This window comes from Neofelis nebulosa, chromosome 14 (genome assembly GCF_028018385.1).
Source record: "Neofelis nebulosa isolate mNeoNeb1 chromosome 14, mNeoNeb1.pri, whole genome shotgun sequence".
In the NCBI taxonomy this organism is placed as follows: Eukaryota; Metazoa; Chordata; class Mammalia; order Carnivora; family Felidae; genus Neofelis; species Neofelis nebulosa.
This window is the reverse complement of record NC_080795.1, coordinates 50012171-50034488: the sequence shown is the minus strand read 5'-3', so window position 1 is coordinate 50034488 and position 22318 is coordinate 50012171. Positions and strand designations below refer to the sequence as shown.

At 44.1% G+C, this 22318-nt stretch overlaps 1 protein-coding gene across 2 annotated transcripts in view; it reads left to right on the top strand.

The window, feature by feature from the left end:
- Nucleotides 1-311: 311 nt before the first annotated feature.
- The window catches only part of DPYS (dihydropyrimidinase), an 80910-nt gene continuing 58903 nt past the window's right edge, over nt 312-22318 (top strand). Inside the window, exons 1-4 of one of the 2 annotated variants that reach the window (XM_058698811.1) lie at nt 312-691; nt 15384-15542; nt 19988-20167; nt 21402-21591. In XM_058698811.1, the coding sequence (XP_058554794.1) occupies nt 428-691; nt 15384-15542; nt 19988-20167; nt 21402-21591 (793 nt within the window). In that variant the 5' untranslated portion in view covers nt 312-427. The remainder of the gene's footprint in view (nt 692-15383; nt 15543-19987; nt 20168-21401; nt 21592-22318) is intronic. The other variant, XM_058698810.1, reaches the window with a different exon arrangement.

The following is a 22318-nucleotide window of genomic DNA, read 5'->3' as shown; positions in this document are numbered from 1 at the left end:
AGAGAGAGAGAGAGAGAGAGAGAGAGAGAGAGAGTGTCTGCCTGTGTCTATGTGTCTTGGGACAGGCACGTTCGTCTTTAAGGGGCAGAATAAGGTGGATTTCTTTCCCCAAAGTGCCTTTTCTTACAAGGGAAAACAAACGCTTAAAACTCCAAGACTCTCCCTCCCAGTGACCCGGACCCCTAGACTCGGGACGACGGAACAGTCGGGGTGGTGACCGAGCGCAGCCGGCCTGCCCCAGCCTGCCAGCGCCAGCCTCGCCTCCCGGGGTGGAGCCCGCCCCCGCGGCCAGCAGATAAACAGGCGGGCGGGTGCGCCCGGGCTGCGCGCTCCCCTGGGGTCCCGGAGCCAAGGCCGTCGGCCGCTCTCGGGGACCGCGAAGGAGGCCACCCCGCATGCGCGGTCGGCAGCCCTTGCCCCCCTCGCCATGGCGGCGCCGTCGCGGCTCCTGATCCGCGGGGGGCGCGTGGTCAACGACGACCTCTCGCAGGTGGCCGACGTGCTGGTGGAGGACGGCGTGGTGCGGGCGCTCGGCCGCGACCTGCTGCCGCCCGGGGGCGCGCCCGCCGGCCTGCGGGTCCTCGACGCCGCCGGCAAGCTGGTCCTGCCCGGCGGCATCGACACGCACACGCACATGCAGTTCCCCTTCATGGGCGCGCGGTCCGTGGACGACTTCCACCAGGGCACCAAGGTATCCGCGCCGCCGCGCCCTGCACCCCGGGTGCCCCGCCGAGCCCGCGGGCCTCCCCCAGCTGCCCCGGAGCCCCCGGGCCGCCGCCTGCGCCGCGCCGAGGGGCCCGCGGGGCCGGAGCGAGCCTTGCAGCCGCGACTGAGCGGCCGTAGGGCCGGGGTGGGCGGTCCCTTCCTACCGCCCTTCTACCAGGCTCCCCTTCCCGCTGGCTTCCCCCCAGCTTAGGCCCAGCCACACGCCCGCTACTCCTCGCTTTGGGTAATTTGACACGTTTAAGTCAGCCTATCCTCTCGCCCTCAGTTCTCTGCACCCTATACTCCCCAACTACCCCCTTCCCTCCCCGCGCCTTCCCCATTGTCGCTGCTGTCCTATGGAAGTCCGCAAGTGTTCCATACTATCTCTACAATCTCTCTGTTTACCCGGCACCCCCAGCCATTTCTCCCCATCTTCCACCCCCAGCCAAAACCAAATGAAAAATCCGTTCCCCTAGTAGATACTGCCTGACTCCAAGTAGGCAGCATATGCTGGGTAGTGGATGACAAGTCTGGGCAGGCTGGTAGCCTACTGGGTCCACAATCTTTGCCTCCACCCTCCAGTGGAAAAGACACAGCCCTGACAAGAATTTATTTATTTATTTTTAATGTTTATTTATGTATTTTGAGGAAGTAGGGAAAGGGCAGAGAGAAGGGGAGAGAGAGAATCCCAAGCAGGCTGTGAACTGTCAGCACAGAGCCGGAGGTGGGGGGCTTGAACTGAGGAACTGTGAGATGACTCAAGCTAAAATCCGGAGTCAGACATTGACCCGACTGAGGCCCCCAGGCGCCCCCTGACAAGAATTTAGAAGAGAAATATTCCAGGAATGGTCTCCCCAGCACTCACACGGGTGCCCAGGCAACCTGGCCCCATTTCTTCTTAATCAGCTGGCCCAGGAGATACAGAATATGGACCTCCTTCTTGATGCTTGAGCACCTGGGGCTTGGCTGATGGTGCGGGAGGATCAGATCATCAAACCAAGGTGGGAGAGGGTTGGGTTTCTCTAGACACAAAGGCCTAGAGGCTCTGCTCAATGAAAAGAACCTTGAACGTTTCTCCAAAGCTCCTGAAAATAAGATCTGGAGACAAACTGGGCTGCCTTACAGCTACATAAAGTTACAACCCCACTCAGCACTTTGGTTAAAGCTAAGCCCATGCCCTCCTTGAGGCTTGCATTTTGGGGTGAAGGTATTGATATCCTTAAGGCCTAAACTCTTGTGTGTGAAACAAATCAGGCTATTCGTCAAGATATTAATTGTACAGGCTTTCAAAGTAGTTTGAACTGTAGTTTGTTTACCTTACTAACTTCTTTCCAATAGTTTTATTCTCCTCACACACACTCTGTCCACATTTCTCAATCATCTATGATTGACCACACTGTTTAATAGAAAAAAAGAACAATTTGATCCAGAGAGAAGGGTCTGGGCAGGCTGTTCACATCGATGTTTGGAAAGCTTACTTTTAGTTACTGATTATTAACCTTTATCATCAGGGCAGTGGTCAAAGTGTTTTGTGGGACATATCATTTCTGTTGGGGAAAAGTGAACATTCATTACCCTTTACTTTAAAAGTAAACTTTCCCAAACTTATTTTTTATGTTTTAAGTGAATCTTTCATATATAAAAGCAATACATGATTGTACAAAATTGGAAAAAAAGTATTAGGAAAGTAGAAAGAAAAATAGTACCCATAATCTCTAACTGCATTGACAACTCCTGTGTCCGTATATTGCTTTTGTGCTTTCTAATATGCTTTATTTTACATAATTGATGTGGTATTATGCATGTGTGTATGGGCCTGTGTGCATACCTGTCCATAATTTGCAACCTGTTGTTTTTGGTTACAGTACATACTCTTGCTGTTACCACAGGCTCATCATTAACAAAGTGCTTTGCTAAAGGCAGGGCATTCATTGACACCCCCACTTGCCAGGTGCAGAGCCGCTCTTTCTGGCCATCTGCCAGGACCACTAGTGTCATTACCCCACATCATCTCCCTTTTTCTCAGCAAGGTTCTAGAATGAGAAGCAGCCAGGATGTGGGGTTGGAATGCTGTTGGGAAGAAACATTCCTTCCCTTTCTCAAGATCATCCGTGTATGCCCCAAGGCCCTGGAAGGTGGTTCTTAGTCTTCTGTCTGTCGTTCTTTGGCCATTCAGGGATTCCTAGCATGGAGAGATGTGCAATTCTATTGTGAGAAGGAAGGTCTTTGAAGCATATCACAATATTATAGTCATCAACATCTGAAAGAACTTATCCACCAGCTGATTCTCTAGGCATCTCTGTATTTAAACGTTGTCAAGCTATTAAACAGACACATGTTCTTCATGAGCTTAGGATCTTAATTAAACCGAAAACAATATGGTCAGAGATGTTAAGGTCAAAGATTTAGTAAAGGCTAAATTCATGTTGAACACGAAAACAGTCCTCACAAAGACACTAAGTTACAGAAGTCTACTTCAAAATCAGTTGGATCCCAGGAAATCACCTCTCCTGCCCCCCAAAACAGAGGAGACTCCACATGGGTAAACACAGATACACAGGAGCATTAAAGCGTTGGCCTGAGTTCTGGAAGGACAACATTATTGACTCACTTTGCCCTCTTTTATAGAGTCTTTCATAATTCCCAAGGCAGTGTTGGTGGAGTTTCTGGTTTGGGGAAATAGGGGCAAAGAAATCTTTTGTAGATGTTGATTGGGCTATATATTAATCTTGAAAAAATCTTATTAATACCATTACATAACGTTTATTTTATCAAGCACCTGCCATGTGCTGGAACTGTGCTAAGTTGTCCACCATCTTCCAACAATCTCAGGGGTTGTTCTTTCATTTTGCAGCTGAGGAAATTGAAATTTAAGTCACTTGCCTAAGGCCACACACCAGTCAGTGACCAAGTGGCTCTTCAAATTCCTTACTGCCTGCCATTGCTAGAGCTCTTACCTACCTACTAGGCTCACTTCCTTTCTGAAACTATTGGGAAAATATGTGATGTTTGTCCGTGTGGCAGGTGTTGGGATGAAAATGCTGGGTATGTCACATGCCGATGTGAGATGGCTTTTCTCAAAAACAGAGCAGGGTCATCCTTAAGAAATACAGGAGCTCTTCACTCTCCCAAAGCTGGAGGCAGTTAAGGTTATCAAAATAAATACATATTTCAGGAGTTAGGTTTGTGAGGCATTTGTACTTGAATTTATGGCTGCATCATTTCTAAGGGTAAGAAATGGGTACCTTGCATACAGAAAGCTGTAAAGTAGAAATGATATATTATGCTTTCAGAGATGGGCCCCAAATGTTAAGACCAATAGCTTTTTACTTTCTGCATGCACCAGGCAGATCATTTATAATATCTAACACATAGAAGGGATACTGTTCATGGTATTCTATTTATTGGTCACCAGATTGTGATGGGGCCCAATTTAAAAAATGAAATATAGGTCAACCAAAGGTTACATATTTTGTAAGTCTAATTTATGGCATAGGTTGGGTTTCAAGCCTAGAATTGATTTATTTAATTACAGGTAAAAGCTTTCTATGTGATGTAACTAATGGAAATAATTTTCTGCTTAAAGAAATCATATTTCATTTTGTTGAAATATACTAGATGTACAGTGGTTTTCCAATATTCAATATCCATGAGGAAAAACAATGGGATTTTTTAAATGCAAATGGATATTGTGAGTTAGGTAAAGTTGAAGGAATTACGAGTTTGCTTTTACTATATCCTGTGATAAGAGAGTAAATTATGAAAGCCTGGCCAGTTTCCAGATAGATAGATAGATAGATAGATAGATAGATAGATAGATATAGATATAGATATAGATATTCAGACATATGCAGCTTGGAGTGGGTGGGCTCACATTAAAAATCTGGCAGCATCAGTAGCTGGTATAAGGATCTTTTTTTTTTTTTTTAATTGGGAAAACACACAGAACACCTTTTTCTTTTTCTTTTGTAGGACAAAAGTCTTCAAAACTGTCAAGAAAGGAAATTACGCTTTGCTCTGGGGCTTTTTGGTAAATTGCCATCAAGATGATTGCTTATAATAAGGCAGTGGAAGGTGTATGATTAAGCATGCGTGTGTGGTGTATTTATAGAATTTCTTCACGTTGTAGAACTGCACTTCAGAAAACTTGGTCGCAAGTCAGATCCCTTTCTCTGTTGCTTGTGGGAGCTCCAGGCTGGGCTTTGGAAGCTGTGTGGGCTGACCGTGTGACCTTGGGCAAGTCACTTCTTCTCTCAGAGTTGTTAACATTTCCTTATCTATATTATGATGCCTTGGTTGGAAGAACAATCTCAATTAAAAAAAAAAAGTGAAAGTAATGAAAACAATATATATTATTCATTATCCAGCCCTCAGGAAAATGCTGGAGCGTTATAGTTGCTCAATATATATTGCTTGAATAACTGCCTTTTTTTAAAAAAAGGAAAATACAGTTGAACGTAAAGAAAAATAATATTTCAATCACCTATAATGTTTAACATCTTGCTTCCCGTATTTTCACGGTTTTCAATCACCTATAATGTTTAACGTCTTGCTTCCCGTATTTTCACGGTTTTCTCTTTGGGGCGCACATTTTTCCTTCTACTAAATTTTGTGTGCTCTCTGGAGACAGCCTCATTCATTACACATTTCCCCCAGAACCTTAACTGCCGTTGGAGAATGTGATTTCCGGGGCCCTGTTGTCCTCGCCAAGGCTAAGCCTCACAGCTTTCTCTCTGTGTTCTTTTTTTTTTTTTTTCAACGTTTTTTTTATTTATTTTTGGGACAGAGAGAGACAGAGCATGAACGGGGGAGGGGCAGAGAGAGAGAGGGAGACACAGAATCGGAAACAGGCTCCAGGCTCCGAGCCGTCAGCCCAGAGCCTGACGCGGGGCTCGAACTCACAGACCGCGAGATCGTGACCTGGCTGAAGTCGGACGCTTAACCGACTGCGCCACCCAGGCGCCCCTCTCTCTGTGTTCTTGTCTCTGTGCATCAGGTTTCTATTTCCGCCTGTCTGAGGATATCACAACCTCAGTGTCCCACAAGCACTTTGCACTCAGCATGTTCCGAACCAATTCATCCTTCCTTCAACTACGCTACCCGTTTTTCATCCTGTTTCATAAACTGTTAAAAGCTCCCTTCCTGTCTTCTCAGTGGTTGACATTTTGGTGGTTTCTGGGTTCTTGGGGTTTTTTTTGTTTGTTTTTTGTTTGTTTGTTTTTTGTTTTTTTGCTTGTGTAACAATGTTGGGACATAAATTATCATACGGATTCTTGATAATTGACTTAGAAATCACCCTTCAGAGTGAAATGACTGGACCAAAGAGTCTTAGATTGATCTTAAAGGAGTTTAATACATATTCCCAGATCAGTTCATGCTCCCATGAGCAACGCATACAATTCTCATTTCACTGAATCCTGGTTAATTGTAACTACTGCCTTAAACAAAAAAATCAATGCCAATTTAATAGGAAAAACAGAATTTCTTAATGTTTTTAAATGAGCTTTTTTTTCATTGCTGGTGAAGCTGAGCTTTGAATGCTCTTCCTGTGCTAATAGCTTGCATGCTCCAGCTCTAAGAGTTTATAATTCTGTGATTTTCTCGAGTAGCTCTTTACTGATTACAAAGTTAATCTTTGCACTAATCAGAGGAAGAAAAAAAATCTCAAAGATTAATTAGAAACCGCTTGATGTTAAATAGGGCCCCATTAAGGGTGTTGTGTGTTAGGAATTCTTTCGCTGAACTTGACAGAATCTAGGACTTGCCTTCTTACAGTTTTCATACTTGAGTTCTCCCTGCTTTTCAGTTCCACTGCATGTTTCCTCCTCATTTGCCTGAGGGTTTTTAATGTCCAACAGAAGTAGTGTGTAAATCAAGGTTTCCATGATGCTACTGTCAGGAAGGAAAAAGTTTTCCTATATCCTCTTATGTTTAGTAACTGGGACATGCAAATTAACTGACAAAAGACACATTAACAAGAGAAAAGACAGATCTTTAAAATTCAGGTATATGCAGGTTCACAGAAAAATGTGACCCAAGAGGTGGTTAGAATTTGGGGTTTATATACCACCTTAACAGGGGAGAGGAAAGGAGAGGGCATGTATGGGAACATAAATGACTTCTTAATAAGAGAAGAGGGGGAATAGAGAGGACACTGATGGGGAAACAAATGACTTTTAGGAAAAACAGATGGGCTCTTAAGAAAATCGGTGGGAAATATGATGGTTTGTGACAAGGTCTATTGAGGTGTGGTGCAAGTTTCTAGTCTCAGGTGTTAAGAGTCAATCTTCCCTGGTGGTGAAACTTCCTAGAAGGGGATTTATTACAGTTGAGTTTTGGGAGGCTTTGCTTTTAGGCAGATAAGGGTATTCGCACACACACAGACACACACTCTCACACACCTATTCTTAAATAACTTCAGCTCAAAATGATTTTTATGCCACAGGGGCATACTCTGGACCCTGGCACCACAATTTAAAATGGAATGATCCTAAACTAAGGATTTTTCAAGTTGATGATTAGATTTTATTATTTCAGCCAACAATATTTCTTGGAAACCCACAAAGTGGCTGGCACTGTGGCTGGGGTAGAGATGAAAACCATGCTCTCTGTTCCCAATGGCAGACAGACTAGAGGTATATGGGGCTCTAATGTATGTTGGCCTTCATAATAAATTATATACAGTAGACTTTGAGCTTGTGGGCTTAACTTTGATGATTGTGACTTTTTTTGAGTGAATGCTTAAGGTCTGGCATTTTCCCTTTCACCAGGTCACCAGTCCTGATGGCTTGCTGCATCACAAACTATGTTTCTGAGCAAGTTATTTAGCAGATAAGAGAGCAGCTGCCCAGAGTCTACTGCTCGCTTCCACTTTGTGCTTCTCCTGTCATAGGTCAAGTAACAAATTGAGGGAGGACACTTCAGTTCTTCAGTTATGTTTCATTGCAAGTACTAGAGAAATTGATATGGTGATACTCATGAATTCCCGAATCCTGAGGATCTGTTCACACATAAAAACAAAGACCTTAAAAGTTAAAGTACAACAAAGTGTAATCTTTTTTATAAAACAAGAAATCACTTGGGGTGCCTGGGTGGCACATTTGGTTAAGCATCCAGCTCTTGATCTCAGCTTAGGTCATGACCTCATGGTGCAGTCGTGAAATCAAGCTCTACATCAGGTTCTGCACTGATGGTGCAGAGCCCACTTGGGATTCTCTCTCTCTCTCCCTCTCTCTGTCCCTCCCCTGCCCTTGTGTACTCTCTCTCAAAAGAATGAAAGAGAGAGAGGGAGAAAGAAAAAAGAAAGAAAGAAAGAAAGAAAGAAAGAAAGAAAGAAAGAAAGCAAGAAAGAAAGAAAGTCATTTGAGGCCAATATAGATTCTAATCTGTTAATTAACACTGATTAGGTGATGAGCTTTGGAGAAAACTGAGCATTCAGCTTTCATATTCGCTCAGTCTACATTCCACATTAACATGTTCATAGAAGGATCCAGAAAGCTCCATGGCCAGGGCTAGCAATATTTTTAAGAAATGAAATGTCACATTAACATGCAAATTACACTGCTTTCTCATTTTGCTATTGGAAAAGTGAATCATCATAATTACTCCATCTCATAGCTACTGGAGGAAATTCATTGATCCCTCCCTTCCTTTCTCCTGTTAAAGAACAGAAATTCAGCTGAGTAAATTTGAAGATCTAATTGGCTTTATTAAGCGATTCATGAATCGGGCAGCATCCCATCTGTCAGGTAGAAAGAAGCTCCAAGTAGTTTACAAAATAGAAGGTTTTTATAGGAAGGAGAGTGGAGAGGGAAATTATTTAGCAAAAGAAAAGAAAGGATTGGTTCCTGAAAGGTCACTCTCTCTTAGGGGGAAGGGCAGAGGGTCTTATCCTGAAGATTACCTCATCTTACTTTGGGGGATGGAGAGGATCCAGATGACAGATTACCTCATTGGTGCCAACCAGGAAATTCCTGACTACATTTCTGAGGCAGAGCTGAGATTGCGGTAAGGTTAGGTATTAAACTCTGGTTTGGTGACTTGGCCTAGCTAGCATTAGTGACTCCCTCTTGGGCCTGTGCTTTTCTTTTTAACATTCCCTTAAACATTTAAAGAATATTTGTGTACCAGGCACTGTAATAGGCACAGAACATACAGAGTTGAAACTACATCCATCCAGTCAGGATCTCTGAGGGATGGGATAAATTTCCCTAGATGATGCTGGTGTGTTCCCAGGGTTAAGAGTCACTGGACCAAGTAGAGGAGGGGCTGGGGAGGAGAGAGCAGGAGTGACATCTCTCTCTGAGGTAGAACGGAGCTCAGAGCTCTCCAAGGAGAGGGAGGAACAGTGTCATTGAAATGGGTCAAATGGGTTGGAAGGGAGGTGACTCAATAGCAAACAGAGGAGTCAGCTAAAGCTTCAGCCTTATGGGATGTGTAATAATTGTGTTTTCTCCATCGTAAGAGCAAAAGGGAAATCAATATAAGATCAGAAGTGGTGAGCATGGCTAGGGACAAGGTGACAGTGAAGAGGCTACTGCTCTAGTCCAGTCAGAGGATGTAGGTGGCACTGGGCAGTGGAGGTATAGACGCAAGAAGTAAGGAGATTCACGGGCGATGTAGGAGGCAGCCTGGGGAAGAGCTGGGCTTGCCAATGGGTTGGCTCTGGCAATGTTGAGAAGAAGAGAGAAAAATGCGAAGGGTGACTCTTCAGTCTGGTTTGCACAATTGGATGGACGATGATGGTGTGGCTAATATTTCGGACTTGGGGAGACAAGGAGCCGGGCACGGAGCGGCAGTGCGGAGGACATCTTTACAAAGCCAAATGGGCTTCTGGAATCGGAACATAAATTGGGATCCTGAAGTTTGTTTTCATACGTCTTAGTGACTATAGGAAAGCTGAGAATTCAGCCCCCTTCCCTAAGGCTCAAATTGCCCTCTTCCATCTCCTTCTGCTTTACTTGGGTTGATTAAGCAGGTCCTATGATTGATTTTCATAAGACAAACTCATTGGTTCCAGGATGAGCTTAGAAATGAAAATTTGGTGACACCATCAAAAGGAAGACGATGCTTGGGATGCCTTCAATAGTGATATACAACCTAATACATTCTTAAATAGAATCTTGTGTTATATAATATTGTGACCCCGCTGTTGGAGTTTATCTCAATTTATGTTCTATCACATTTGCACCTGATACAGCACATGCTCTCCTCCACCCCCCCCCCCACCCTTGAAGAAGGCTTTAGATAAATTGGAAGGTTTTCAAGGGAGAACAGCCAAAGTAATTAGGAGCTGAAAGAATTGATTTATGAGCCAAGATTAGATAAGGTAAATACATTTTGTTTGGCTCTCTGACAAATAAAAGTGGCGTGAAGTCTATCAGCAGCAAAAACGAAGGAGACAGTTGAGGTTCACACAGAAATATGAGAGAAATTTTCACCCTCTACGGGTTCTCCCTCCCCTGCCTAAACTCTCTCCATTCCTCAAATGTTAGGTAAACCCTGAACATCTGTGACGTGAACCTAAAAGCCTCCAATGATAAAAGCAGTTAAACAGACGCTGTGGCTACCTGAGGTGGGCTGGGAATGTGATGTTCTGACCGGTCGGTTTGTTGAATCAAGGAGATTATTCCAGGGGCAATAGGTCTGTGAAGGGGAAGCAGCAGCAGTGTGGGGCCCTTCCTTGTAGACCTTCTAGGGACGTATTACTTCCACAGTGATTGTCACAGTGACGAACATCTAGTGAGCTAAATAAAGTTCTGTTGCATTTGTGGATTTCCAATTCACAGTTTGACAGTTGTTTTGTTTCGTAAGCCTTTTGGTTTCTTAAGTGCTTGATTCGTTTTATCAACCTGTGCCTCTCTCCAAGTAATGATTCACTGATGACCAGAGCAACTGGCTGGAAATCAGATCGCACTCTACGGAAGAGTGGCTCAGGTGAACCAGCCGGCGTAGGGCCGAGGCCCAGAGCAGGCTGAATGTCAGACTTACCCCTCAGAGTCCTGTGCCCCTCCGTGTTGCCTTGGAGAATCATACGACATCTCTGAGCCCCCATATCCTCAACTGTGAAGTAAGAAAAACAACTCCTACCTGTTCCAGACTGTAGAAAGGCTTAATTAAACGGGCTAATGTGTATAATAAGATGCTTAACCCAGGCCTGGGCATTCACAAGCCCTTCTTTGAACAGGCAAATAGTGGGGTGCCTGGGTGGCTCAGTGGGTTGAGCCTTAGACTCTTGATTGCAGCTCAGGTCATGACCCCAGGGTTGTGGGATTGAGCCCCGTGGCGGATTCCTTGCTTAGTGTGGAGCCTGTTTAAGATTCTCTCCCTTTCTCTCTCTGCCCCCTCCCCTGCTCTTTCTCTCTCTCGCCAAAAAAATAAATAAAAATGAAGAGGCAAATACCTCCTAGGAGGAGCACATCTCCTTTACCTCTACTTGGGATTGTACATCCTCAGTTCTGGCACACACGTGACTCCCCAGATCCAGTAGAACAAGGAAGGGCCATTTCAGGTCTTGAAATAATATTCAAGGATTTGAGATCCCTTTGGGCAGTGAAAGGAGCATGGGTAACCAGACAGACCAGGGAGATCAGGAGATGAGGGGAGAAAAGAGGCTCGGTCGGTTGAGGGTCTGACTTGGCTCAGGTCATGACTTCACGGTTCATGAGTTCGAGCCTCGCATCGGGCTGGCTGCTGTCAGCACATTTTAGATCCTCTGCCCTCTCTCTCTTTCTGCCCCTCCCTCACTTGCGCTCTGTCTCTCAAAAATAAGTAAAACATTATTTTTTTAAAAAAAGAGGTTCAGAGGAGGCTGGGGTGCACAGTGGCTGGCGCCTGTTTGCCAGGACCCAGGGTGGCAGGGGGATCCCGGAGGCCAGTGGCTCATGCCCCCCGGTGGTTTGGTAACAGGTAGATTTTGTTGTCCATACATCTTCCCACACCCTTTCCCATTCACTAGGGTTTCTCAAAATTTGTTCCCATTTTGGGGGGAGGACAGGGAGAAAGAGAGTGGAGGAGAAACAGAACCAGAAGCAACAAAGAAGAGGTAAAGGGTGGTTCTCCGTTCCCTTTCCTGCTCCTGGGTAATGAGGGAGGTGGGGCAGGTGTGAAGAATCCTGATTGGGGAGCTTTCAAATTGTAACCCCAGGACTTTTGGTCTGCTGTTGTTTTAGTAAATGGTCCTTTGACTATCACATCTACAGTCTGGCAAGAAGACCATCTACAGTCTCCATGTAATTACCTAGCATGTGCATGTATTTTTATCATCTGTCCATGAAGTCTTGTTTTCTTCTTATAAAGCTTGTGCTTTGTTATAGAAAAGTTAGCAAATATTAAAAATAAAATTTAACTAGAGGGAAATTAAAGCAACCTGCAATTATGCCCACCCAGAAACAGCCACTGTAAATGGTTGTCTGGGCATGGTACTGTTGCTTTTGTGCTAAGTGTTGGAATGTTCCGGAACAGGTATTATGATTTAGATTATCCTGTGTCACTTCTCTCTCCTGGGGTCGTTTCGGCCAACCTCAGGACCCCTCTGGCATCCTCTCCAAGGTGACTGCCCCAACTCTCCCCTGCCTTCAGTGTCAGGTCTGTGTTTCCTTCTGTGTGCAAATACACAAAGTCCACATGTGCCCAAGCACTTCACACTCAGGATGTTGCACACCACACTCGCCAGAGCTGCCTCCCTCCGGTGTCCCCTCATCTGCCACCATCAGCCATCCCTGTCAGAATCAGCTCACGGACTCCCGCCACCCCTGCTGACGGTGCAGCCTTCCTCTTGTCGGAACCAACGCTTTGCTCCAACCCTAGTCCAGGTCTTAATTCTGCCCCTTACCAGTTTCTGCTGAGGGGCTGGCTCTTCCTCACGGGCCCTTCCTCAGAGCATCCCCCATGCTGTTGGCTGTTCCTCAGAGCACAGGCCCTGGCACCTGATGACCTGACTCCAGTCCGGCCTCTGTCAAGTTATTTGGTAGTGCTGTGTTGGGTTCCCTCCACCCTAGACAGGGGCTGATAATATTCCCTGCTGCAGATCTGGTGAGAGGATTACAAAAGTTAGAACATCCAGAACGTCAGTAGTTCCTGGCACATTAGAAGTACACACTGCCAGTTAGATATTATTAGCCGGCTGGCAACTTCACGTGTGTGTCCTAATGCTAATTTAAATCCATGCCTCCTCTGGCCTCTGTTCATCCTTCCCTCTTCTGAATTCCCAGTAGTCTTTCCCCGGGACCTCTTCCAAGGAGCTTAGCGATTTTTACCTCCCCTTAGCAATTTCTAGACTACCATTTATTGTAGAAATATACTTGCTACCTGGTATTACAAACTGAGTATTTTATCATAATTATTTATTCTTATTTCCATCGCCTGCTGCAGTCTATAAACACCGAATGGGAGCACCTCTGTCTGATTATTTGTGGGCCCTCCCACCCCTCTCATTCCATAGCTTACATGTAGTAAACTTTTTTTTTTTTTTTTGGTAATAATTTCACTAAGACATAATTCATATATGATACAATTCAGCCATTTAAGGTGTACATTTAAGGTCAGTGGTTTCTAGTATATTCCTGGAATTATGCAACCATCACCACAACCAAAGTTAGAGCATTTTTATCAGCCCAAAAACAAGCCCCGTGCCTGTGAGCTGGCACCTCGACTCAACCCCTCCAGCCCAAGGCAACCACTGTTCTCCTTACTGTCTCTAAGCATTTGCCTCTCCTGGATATTGTGTACAAGTGGAATCATATACTACATGATCTGTGACTGGCTTCTCTCACCGAGCGTAACGTTTGCAACGTTCATGCACATCGCAGCATGTGTCAGTGCTTCCTCTTTATGGCCGAATAATATTCCACAGCGTTCACATGCTGCATTCTGCTGTCGATCCATCCGTTATGGACACGTGGGTTGGTTCCGGTTTGGGGCTATTATAAATATTGCTGCTCTGAATATTTGTGTACAGGGTTTTGTGTGGACATGTTTTTATTTCCCACCCATAGATGCCTAGGATTAGAATTACTGACTCACATGGTAACTCTATGTTTAACTTTCTGAAAAAGTGTCACACTGCTTTCCAAGGTAGCTACACCATTTATTTTATTTCCACCAGCATCATATCTAGTTTGCCTACATCCTGAATGTGGAAGACTTTTAATATGGAAAGAATGGAAAGGATAGTTCTTTAAGCTTGATTTTGTAGTTCAGTAGGCACTAAAAAAAGTACTTTTCTTCTAACACTTGAATTAACAGCATTTCTGTTAGAAAGATGCCCTTCATCCTCAAGGGATATCCTCATCGCACTGGGAAGACACGTTAGGAAGGAAGACGGCAAGAAGATTAATCTGCATTCAAGTAAAAATACAGACAGAGCTTGAGGATTTTTTTCCTAGTATTGTCATTACACCAATAGTGATTTCTTAAGAAATGCAAATGTGTATTGTTTGCCAAGAATAAGGCACTGTTATCTAAAGGTGGAGACAAAGTATAGGCTTCTGTACAAAAAGTGAGATTTTTCAGAGCAAAAAGAATTGGAGTGGGGCCAAGTGACTTAGGAAAAAAAAATCTATTGAAGTAAGATGAGAGCCAGCAAACCAGGGGGGACACATGGAGTCTGGGCGGCTTTGCAGGGAGGCTGATGGGGGTGCAATTGGAGGGACCTGGGAGAGGGGCTCTTGGCCTCTCAGGTACCGCAGATGACAGGTGCTGAATCTAACCTCTATGCTCTGAAGTCTGTCAGCCTCCTTGGCCAGTGCCTTTACTGCACCACCATACTTCCTGGCTACGTTTGTTTTCTTCACCTACCTTGTTTGACCGCAACACTTAAAGCACATTAACCACCCTGTGATTGTAGCTTAAGTAAAATCAATTTCAGTAGTTCATCAAAGACGCTTGGTTAAGCAACTTACGTTTAAATTTAGTGATAAGGCAATGTCATATGATGTAATGTGCCGAGGAAAATATGAGTTGAGGCAGATCATGTGGGGCCTCGTAGACCATGTTGAGAAGACTCAACTTCAGTCCAGAGGTGGTTAAAAGCATTTGGTTTTAACCTTTGGAGTCAAGTGGTCACATTTGTGGAATGTGCTTCCAGTTGCACCAAGGAGTCTGTGGAGGGGGTGGGATATAAAGATCAAGCTGAAGGAGGAGAAGAGGCTGGACCAGGACCAGGGGGATGGATTAGAGGGGACAGTCGGGAGTTAAGGAAAGACGAAGGGTCCCCAGTTGGTCGTGGGGAATGTAGGCGAAGCAGGCATCACGTGAGTCTCCAGGATTCTGTGTGGAGCACGAGGCAGTTGGAGATACAGTTCACTGAGACTGATGCTGATGCATTGGGATTTTCGCAGTGATGAATACGGTCTTCTTGAGAAGAAAAAGTTTTGAGTCTTCTCCATTTTTCCATTTCGGTTTTTCCTTGCAATCCTTACTCTGTTTTGTTTGGGCCACAGCCATTTTCTTCTCACCAGACATGGCGTTCTTTTTACGGAAGCAAGTCCAGCAATTTTAGCACTTCAAACTTTAATTTATGGAAAGTCTATTCATGTCCCTCTGGGTCTTTTAAACAGGCAGCAGCGTTGTGCAATTTCGTGGACCCACAAGTGCTTGCAAACGCATAGCGTTCAAGGAGATAAATGACTCGGCTGAAAAATTGATGGCTAACTGTTGAAACCCTCTTGTGATTCCAGGCTGCCTTGGCAGGAGGCACCACCATGATCATTGATTTTGCCATTCCTCAGAAGGGCGGTTCCCTCATCAAGGCCTTCGAGACCTGGCGAAGCTGGGCTGATCCCAAAGTCTGCTGTGACTACAGTCTTCACGTGGCAGTGACATGGTGGAGTGACCAGGTGAACCAATGAGGGGTCCATTTCTTCCATGTAGTCCCCTAATCCTTGCTCCGTACAAGATCAAGAAACTGGTAGTGCCAGGGGCGCCTGAGACTCTCTCTCTCTCTCTCTCTCTCTCTCTCTCTCAAAATAAATAAATAAACATTTAAAAAAAGAAGGAAAGAAAGAAACAGGGGCACCTTCATGGCTCAGTTGGTTAAGCGTTGGATTTTGCCTCAGGACATGATCTCAGGTTTCTTGGGTTCAAGTTCCGAGTCATGCTCTGTGCTGACAGTGTGGAGCCTGCTTGGGATTCTCTGTCTCCCTCACTCTCTGCTCCTTCCTTGCTCTCTCTCTCAAAAAATAAGCTAAAACATTTGTTTTAGTTATTAAAAAAAGAAACAAACGTTAACACGTAAGAAATTGGTGATATCGGTTGCTTCCTGGATGACTGGAAGTCAGAATTAGAGGGGGGGCTTTTCCTTGCATATTCTTTTTACCTTTTGAATTTGGAGTCCTGTGAAGAGTTATCAATTTGAAAAACTAAAAAAAATGTTTAAAGCGTATAAAGATGATAGGATAAATCCTTTATAGTCATTCACAATAGCCTTTCATGATATGTAATCCATGAATTGTAACATTGTTAACTGTAATTTTTTAAAGTACTGAACTCAATTTTAACACCTCCAGGCTCTTTTAGGCAGTATTTTCCCACAGAATAGAACTTCAGTCAGAAATGTTTAATATCAGGGGAAAACCAGGGAAGGGACAGACCAGGAAGGTTATGAAGGTCATCTCACAGCTGTATTCTAACCTGGGCTATTCCTGGTCTCTTCCACTAACATCAACACCAGGTCAGATCATTTCATAGCAGAGCTAAAGCCAGCCCTCCCTATCTGCTGATCATTTAGGCCATGGCAGAAATGACAACATAATTCAGATAGAAAAGATAGTTTTGAGAGATGTTAAAATATGTTTATTTCTCCTCATTAAAAACATGTATGCATACTTTGGAAGAAATTTTTACTTGAATTTCAATTGCCAACATGTTTTTTTAATAATTTTTAATGTTTTATTTATTTTTGAGAGAGACAGAGTATAAGTGGAGGAGGGGCAGAGAGGGAGACACAGAATCTGAAGCAGGCTCCAGGCTCTGAGCTGTCAGCACAGAGCCTGATGAGGTACTCGAACTCACGAACCGTGAGATCATGACCTGAGCTGAAGGCAGGTGCTTAACCAACTGAGCCACCCATGAGCCCCTCAGTTGCCAACATGGACCTAATTCAGAAATCCTTTTACCAGGGAGGGCTCAGGAGGGTGACTTTATTTGAAGTTACCCTGTAACTTATGTCCCCACTTCCCCCTAAAAGTTGGGCTTCAGGCACCAAATTAATATAAAACTAGTAATCAATCTTTAACAGATAGCTCAGCAAACATAATAGCAAGGTTTATAGTCCACAGCAAAAGTTAATTTTTCTCCAAGAACACCATTCTAAGTGATGAATCTAGTCTCTTTTGTGCTATTAGGGTCTTTTGGCTTTCCGCCTTTCTCCCTTCCTTCCTCTTTCTCTCCTTCTTTCCTTCCCCCCACTCTCATTTTTTTTAAACATTTTATTTTCTTTTTTTCAATATTTATTTTTGAGAGAGACAGAGAGAGAGAGAGAATGCGTGTGTGAGTGGGGGGAGGGGGGTAGAGAGAGAGGGAGACAGAGAATCCCAAACAGGCTCTGAGATGTCAGTACAGAGCTCAACTCAGGGCTCAAATCCATGAACTGTGATACCATGACCTGAGCTGAAGTCAGATGCTCAACCGACTGAGCCTTCCAGGCACCCCCCTCACCCCTGTTTTATAAGACAGAGTCAAGGTGAGGATGTTTGCCCTCAGCAGTGTTTCTCACACTTTAATATGCAAATGCTTACCTGGAGAAATTGTCTAACTACAGATTATGTTCAGTAAACATATTAGTTTGTTAGGGCTGCTGGGACAAAGAACCACACACTGAGCGGCTTAGAAATTCGCTGTCTCAGCCTCCTGGAGACAAGAAGCCTGAGATCAAGGTGTTGGAGGGCTGTTGCTTCCTTCTGGGGACTGTGAGGGAGAACCTGGCACATGCCTCTCCCTGGCTTCTCATGCTTCGCTGGTAATCTCGGCTGTTCCTTGATTTGTAGAAGCAGCACCCCAGCTTCTGCTCTCACCTTCACGGGGCGTTCTCCCTGTGTGCACATCTGTGTTCACGTTTCCCCCTTTTATGAAGACACCAACATACTGGATTAGGCCCACCCAAATGGCCTCGTCTCCACTGATTAGATTGGCAGTGCCCCTGTTTCCAGAAGGTCACCTTTTGAAGTACGGGGGTAGGACTTAAACAACATGTGAACGTTAAGGGGGTGCACAAGTCAACCCATAGCAGCAGGTCTGGGGCAAGCCTGAGAATCTGCATTTCCAGCAAACTCCCAGCCGATGCCAGTGTGGCTAGTTTACGTACCACATTGTTGGAACGGCAAGGCTAAGGTTTGGCGCCTGCATATGGAAGTCCACGTGTGCATATGCGAAATGTTTAAGGCATTTTTTTTTCTGACCGTGAAAATAATAGACTCACAGTAGAAAGTTTGACACTGTAGAAAAGTAAAACAAAAACAAAACAAACAAACCCGAGGCACTTTGTATCATGCTCTGCCCCTTGCTGTTGTTCCTTAACATATCCTAGAGCTCATTCCATCACTTCAGTGATGACCATGTCAGCATTTCAGTGTTATTTCCAGTTCTTCATGGGGCTGAAATTCTAGTGGGGGAAGGCGTTAACCAGTAAATACATAATGTGCCGGACGATAAAGCACCATAGAGAAAAGTAAGAAAAATTAGTAAGGAAATAAAGAACATTGGGAGTGAGTAATTTAATATGTAATAGAGTCATTTATAAACTTTGCTGATTCAGTAGAAAAAATTGCATTGTTTTATTTTGCACTTTTTAAAAAATTTTTAAAAATGTTTATTTATTTTTGAGACAGAGAGAGACAGAGCATGAACAGAGGAGGGTCAGAGAGAGAGGGAGACACAGAATCAGAAGCAGGCTCCAGGCTCTGAGCTGTCAGCACAGAGCCCGACACGGGGCTCGAACTCACGGACCGCGAGATCATGACCTGAGCCGAAGTCGGACGCTTAACCGACTGAGCCACCTAGGCTCCCCTATTTTGCACTTTTTAATCAGCAGAAAGGTTAACATTTTTTCATGTTTTTAGTCATTCGTGTTTACTGTTTGAATTGTTGGTAATATTTTTTACCTGGACCGTTAGAGCTTCTCTTAAGTTGATGGATAACAACTAAGAACAATAATCCTATGCCTAGAACGTGTTTTGGCGTGTGTGTGTGTGTGTGTGTGTGTGTGTGTGTGCGTGCATATGTGTGTGAACATACAGAAATTCAAACAATTTTACTGGCTCAAATCCACCAATTTTTTCTTTGACGTTATTAGTTTTTATCGAGACTCCAACTGGACCCGCACGGCGGTTACTAAGCTTGTTTTGATCTTGTCTTTTACCTTTGGCACCCCTGAAGGCTCCTGAGGATTCCGACCGGTCCAGAGTCTCTCACCTCCTAGCAGCTGCCTGTGGCTCAGTGCACGTCTACCTGCTCCTTCAGAGAGCCCATCCTGTGGGTTTCAGATCTGAGCCCAAAGCTTTACCTTACCTGAGCTTCGATTCCTCCTGGAGACACGATTGCTTCTGTTACTGCCAAGTGGCTTTGTTTTCATTTTCTAAAATAATTTCCTCCCATCAGGAGATGGATGCTGAGAATTTTACATACAAGTAAAGACGTGCAGTACTTTGGGAAAACTATGAACTCTCTCCCGATTTAAAAGTATCATACCAGTAATATTCATCAGATGAAGTGAGGTCTCACCTGTGGGGGGAGTTCAAGGCCTTAACTGCATTTGTTTTCTGGAATTAGACTGTTGTCCCTACTTTACTTAATTCTCTTCTGAATGCAGCATTTTGAACGTGGAAGAGAACGTTGAAATAAATTTGAAATTTATTATTATTAATAAATAATAACAAAACAATAATTTATAAATAATAAAATAATAAAAAATAAAATAAATTTAATTTAATTTAAATAATTTAAATAAAATTAAAAATAAAATAAAATAATAATAATAAATATTATTATTTAAAGTGTGACATTGTATGGGGCGCCTGGGTGGCTCAGTCGGTTGAGTGTCCGACTTTGGCTCAGGTCGTGATCTCACGGTTGGTGAATTCGAGCCCCACATCGGGCTCTGCGCTGACAGCTCAGAGGCTGGAGTCTGCTTCGGATTCTGTGTCCCTCTCTCGCTGTGCCTCTCCCTCACTCATGCCCTGTCTCTTTCTCTTAAGAATAAATAAAACATTTTAAAAAATAATAATAAAGTGTGACTGTGTGTGTGTGTGTGTGTGTGTGTGTGTGTTTGGCTACTGCTCCCCTTTAGGTTAAAGAAGAAATGAAAATCCTTACCCAAGACAAAGGTGTGAACTCTTTCAAGATGTTTATGGCCTATAAAGACCTGTACATGGTGAGGGACGAGGAGCTGTATGCCGCCTTCTCTCAGTGCAAGGAGATCGGAGCAATTGCTCAAGTCCACGCGGAAAACGGAGACCTGATTGCAGAGGTAAGCATCCCAGAGCTTCACCACAAATGAGAATGGCCACGACTGAAGCTGAAGACAATGGGACCCAAGTAGGTGAACTCATTCTGTGCATTGGAAGAATGGAGATCCAGAAACTAATGTTCAGTGGCTTGGAAACCCTTGACTCAGTTTACTTAACTCTATGCTCTGACTTTTACTCAGGTGGTATATGAAGGGAATGAAGATTTCCCTTTTTCAACTCAGTTATCAGACCCCAAACATGTTTCTCAAACAAACAATTGTCTTTGTCTGTCCTAGCACTTTCTTTTCTTTTTTTTTTTTCCTTCTTTTTTTGAAGTAGCTCCTCCTGCTGGTTCAGAATGCCAAAGTGTGGACATCAGCGGGATCTGATGACTTAAGCAGTGTGTTAAGTGCTGTTTAAAGCCCCACTCTTTTCAGAAACTGGGTATTAAAATGTGCTCTGGAGGAATCTAGATGTTATTTATTTCTTCTGTGAGTTCCATTCTTAATGCCCGAAGGGACACCATCTGCAGGATTTTAAGAGCTGTCTCTTACCCTTCATATTAGCTGATTTTTTTTCCCCTCCTAGGCTCGGTTCCCATTTAAGTCGGTGAGAGTGAGGCTGGGTGGCCGTGAGGCAGTCAGGGATCATGAGAAATGGGCATGAGCCGTAAACTCAAGTAGACCAGAGTTTAAATGGTACTCTTCTGCTTCCTCAGTGTGACACCTGGCCAGTCATTTTACCATTTACCAACAGTCACAGTGTTGATTTCCTGCCTTTTTTGTAAGGAAGAAGTAATATTTTGGAGAGGGCAAATGACGGTCCAGTATCATTTGGTGAGTGGAACAGAGGGCAGTGAGGACTATGATTCAGCAAAAAGCACAACTAATTGCAATAATGTGACATAAGACACTTTAATAATATTGGGGGTTAGAATATTTGGTTTTACTTTTATTTTATACTAAACCAGTCATAAGACTGGGACTAGAATTAGCCTCATTTCTTTTTTAGCTTTTCAGTCAAAATAATGTAATTGTGAAATGTGTGTATGAAAAACTAACATATACTCTCAGAGTGTTAAAATTATATTTCCCAAATATACACACCACACACACACACACACACACACACACTCCTACCCCTCTTCCTAACAGGTCTGAAAGCCTGGCCGTGTACTTAATTTGCAATAAGATAATGGTAGCTGTCATTAGTAAACCTTCCTTGCACATGTGTCTGTCTCTGCTGTCTCTCTAGGGAGCAAAGAAGATGCTGGCATTGGGGATAACAGGCCCTGAGGGCCATGAGCTGTGCCGCCCGGAAGCAGTGGAGGCAGAGGCCACACTGAGAGCCATCACCATAGCCAGCGCTGTGAACTGCCCTCTCTACATCGTGCACGTGATGAGCAAATCTGCAGCAAAGGTGATAGCCGATGCGAGGAGAGACGGTAATTCCCGAGCGAGAACCTCACTTGTAACTCAGTAGTAGCTGAAGAGGGACGTAGATCGACTGCAGCCCCTGCTTTGCTTATGAGAAGGTTGCAGGTGAATTTCCGCAGCTTTTCTTCCTCCCTTTTTATTAGCATCCTTTCTGTTTTCCTCCATCTCACGCATGTCCACTTTTGCCCTTCTTTTTGTTCATCTTCATGACTGCTTCTCTGCCTTGGGTCATTTCTCTACCGTCCTTGGAGCCTCAAGACCTTTCCTTCAGCCGTATGTCCCCCCTCTTTAATCTGCAGCCCACTTTTTAATCTGATGGCTGAATGCAGACTCTTCAGTTAACTTTAAAGAACCTTACCTGTCTCTGGGGCATCACCGCTATCCCTCCTAGGACCTGAATCAGGACGGTGCCGGGTACAGAGTAGTTGCTCAGCAAATATCTTTAGAGTTGAGTTGATTTGTCTGATAGCACCTTGGGTGTTGTAGCTATTAAAGCAATTATCCAAATAGTGTTTGTATGACAATTATTTTACAACTTAATTTAATTTTTTAATTTTTTAAAGTTTATTTTGAGAGAGAGAGTGTGAGCAGGAGAGGGGCAGAGAGAGAGAGAGAGAGAGAGAGAGAAAGAATCCCAAGCACATTCCATACTAACAAAACAGAGGCCGATGCAGGGCTCAAGCTCACAAACCATGAGATCATGATCTGAGCCAAAATCAAGAGTCAGACACTTAA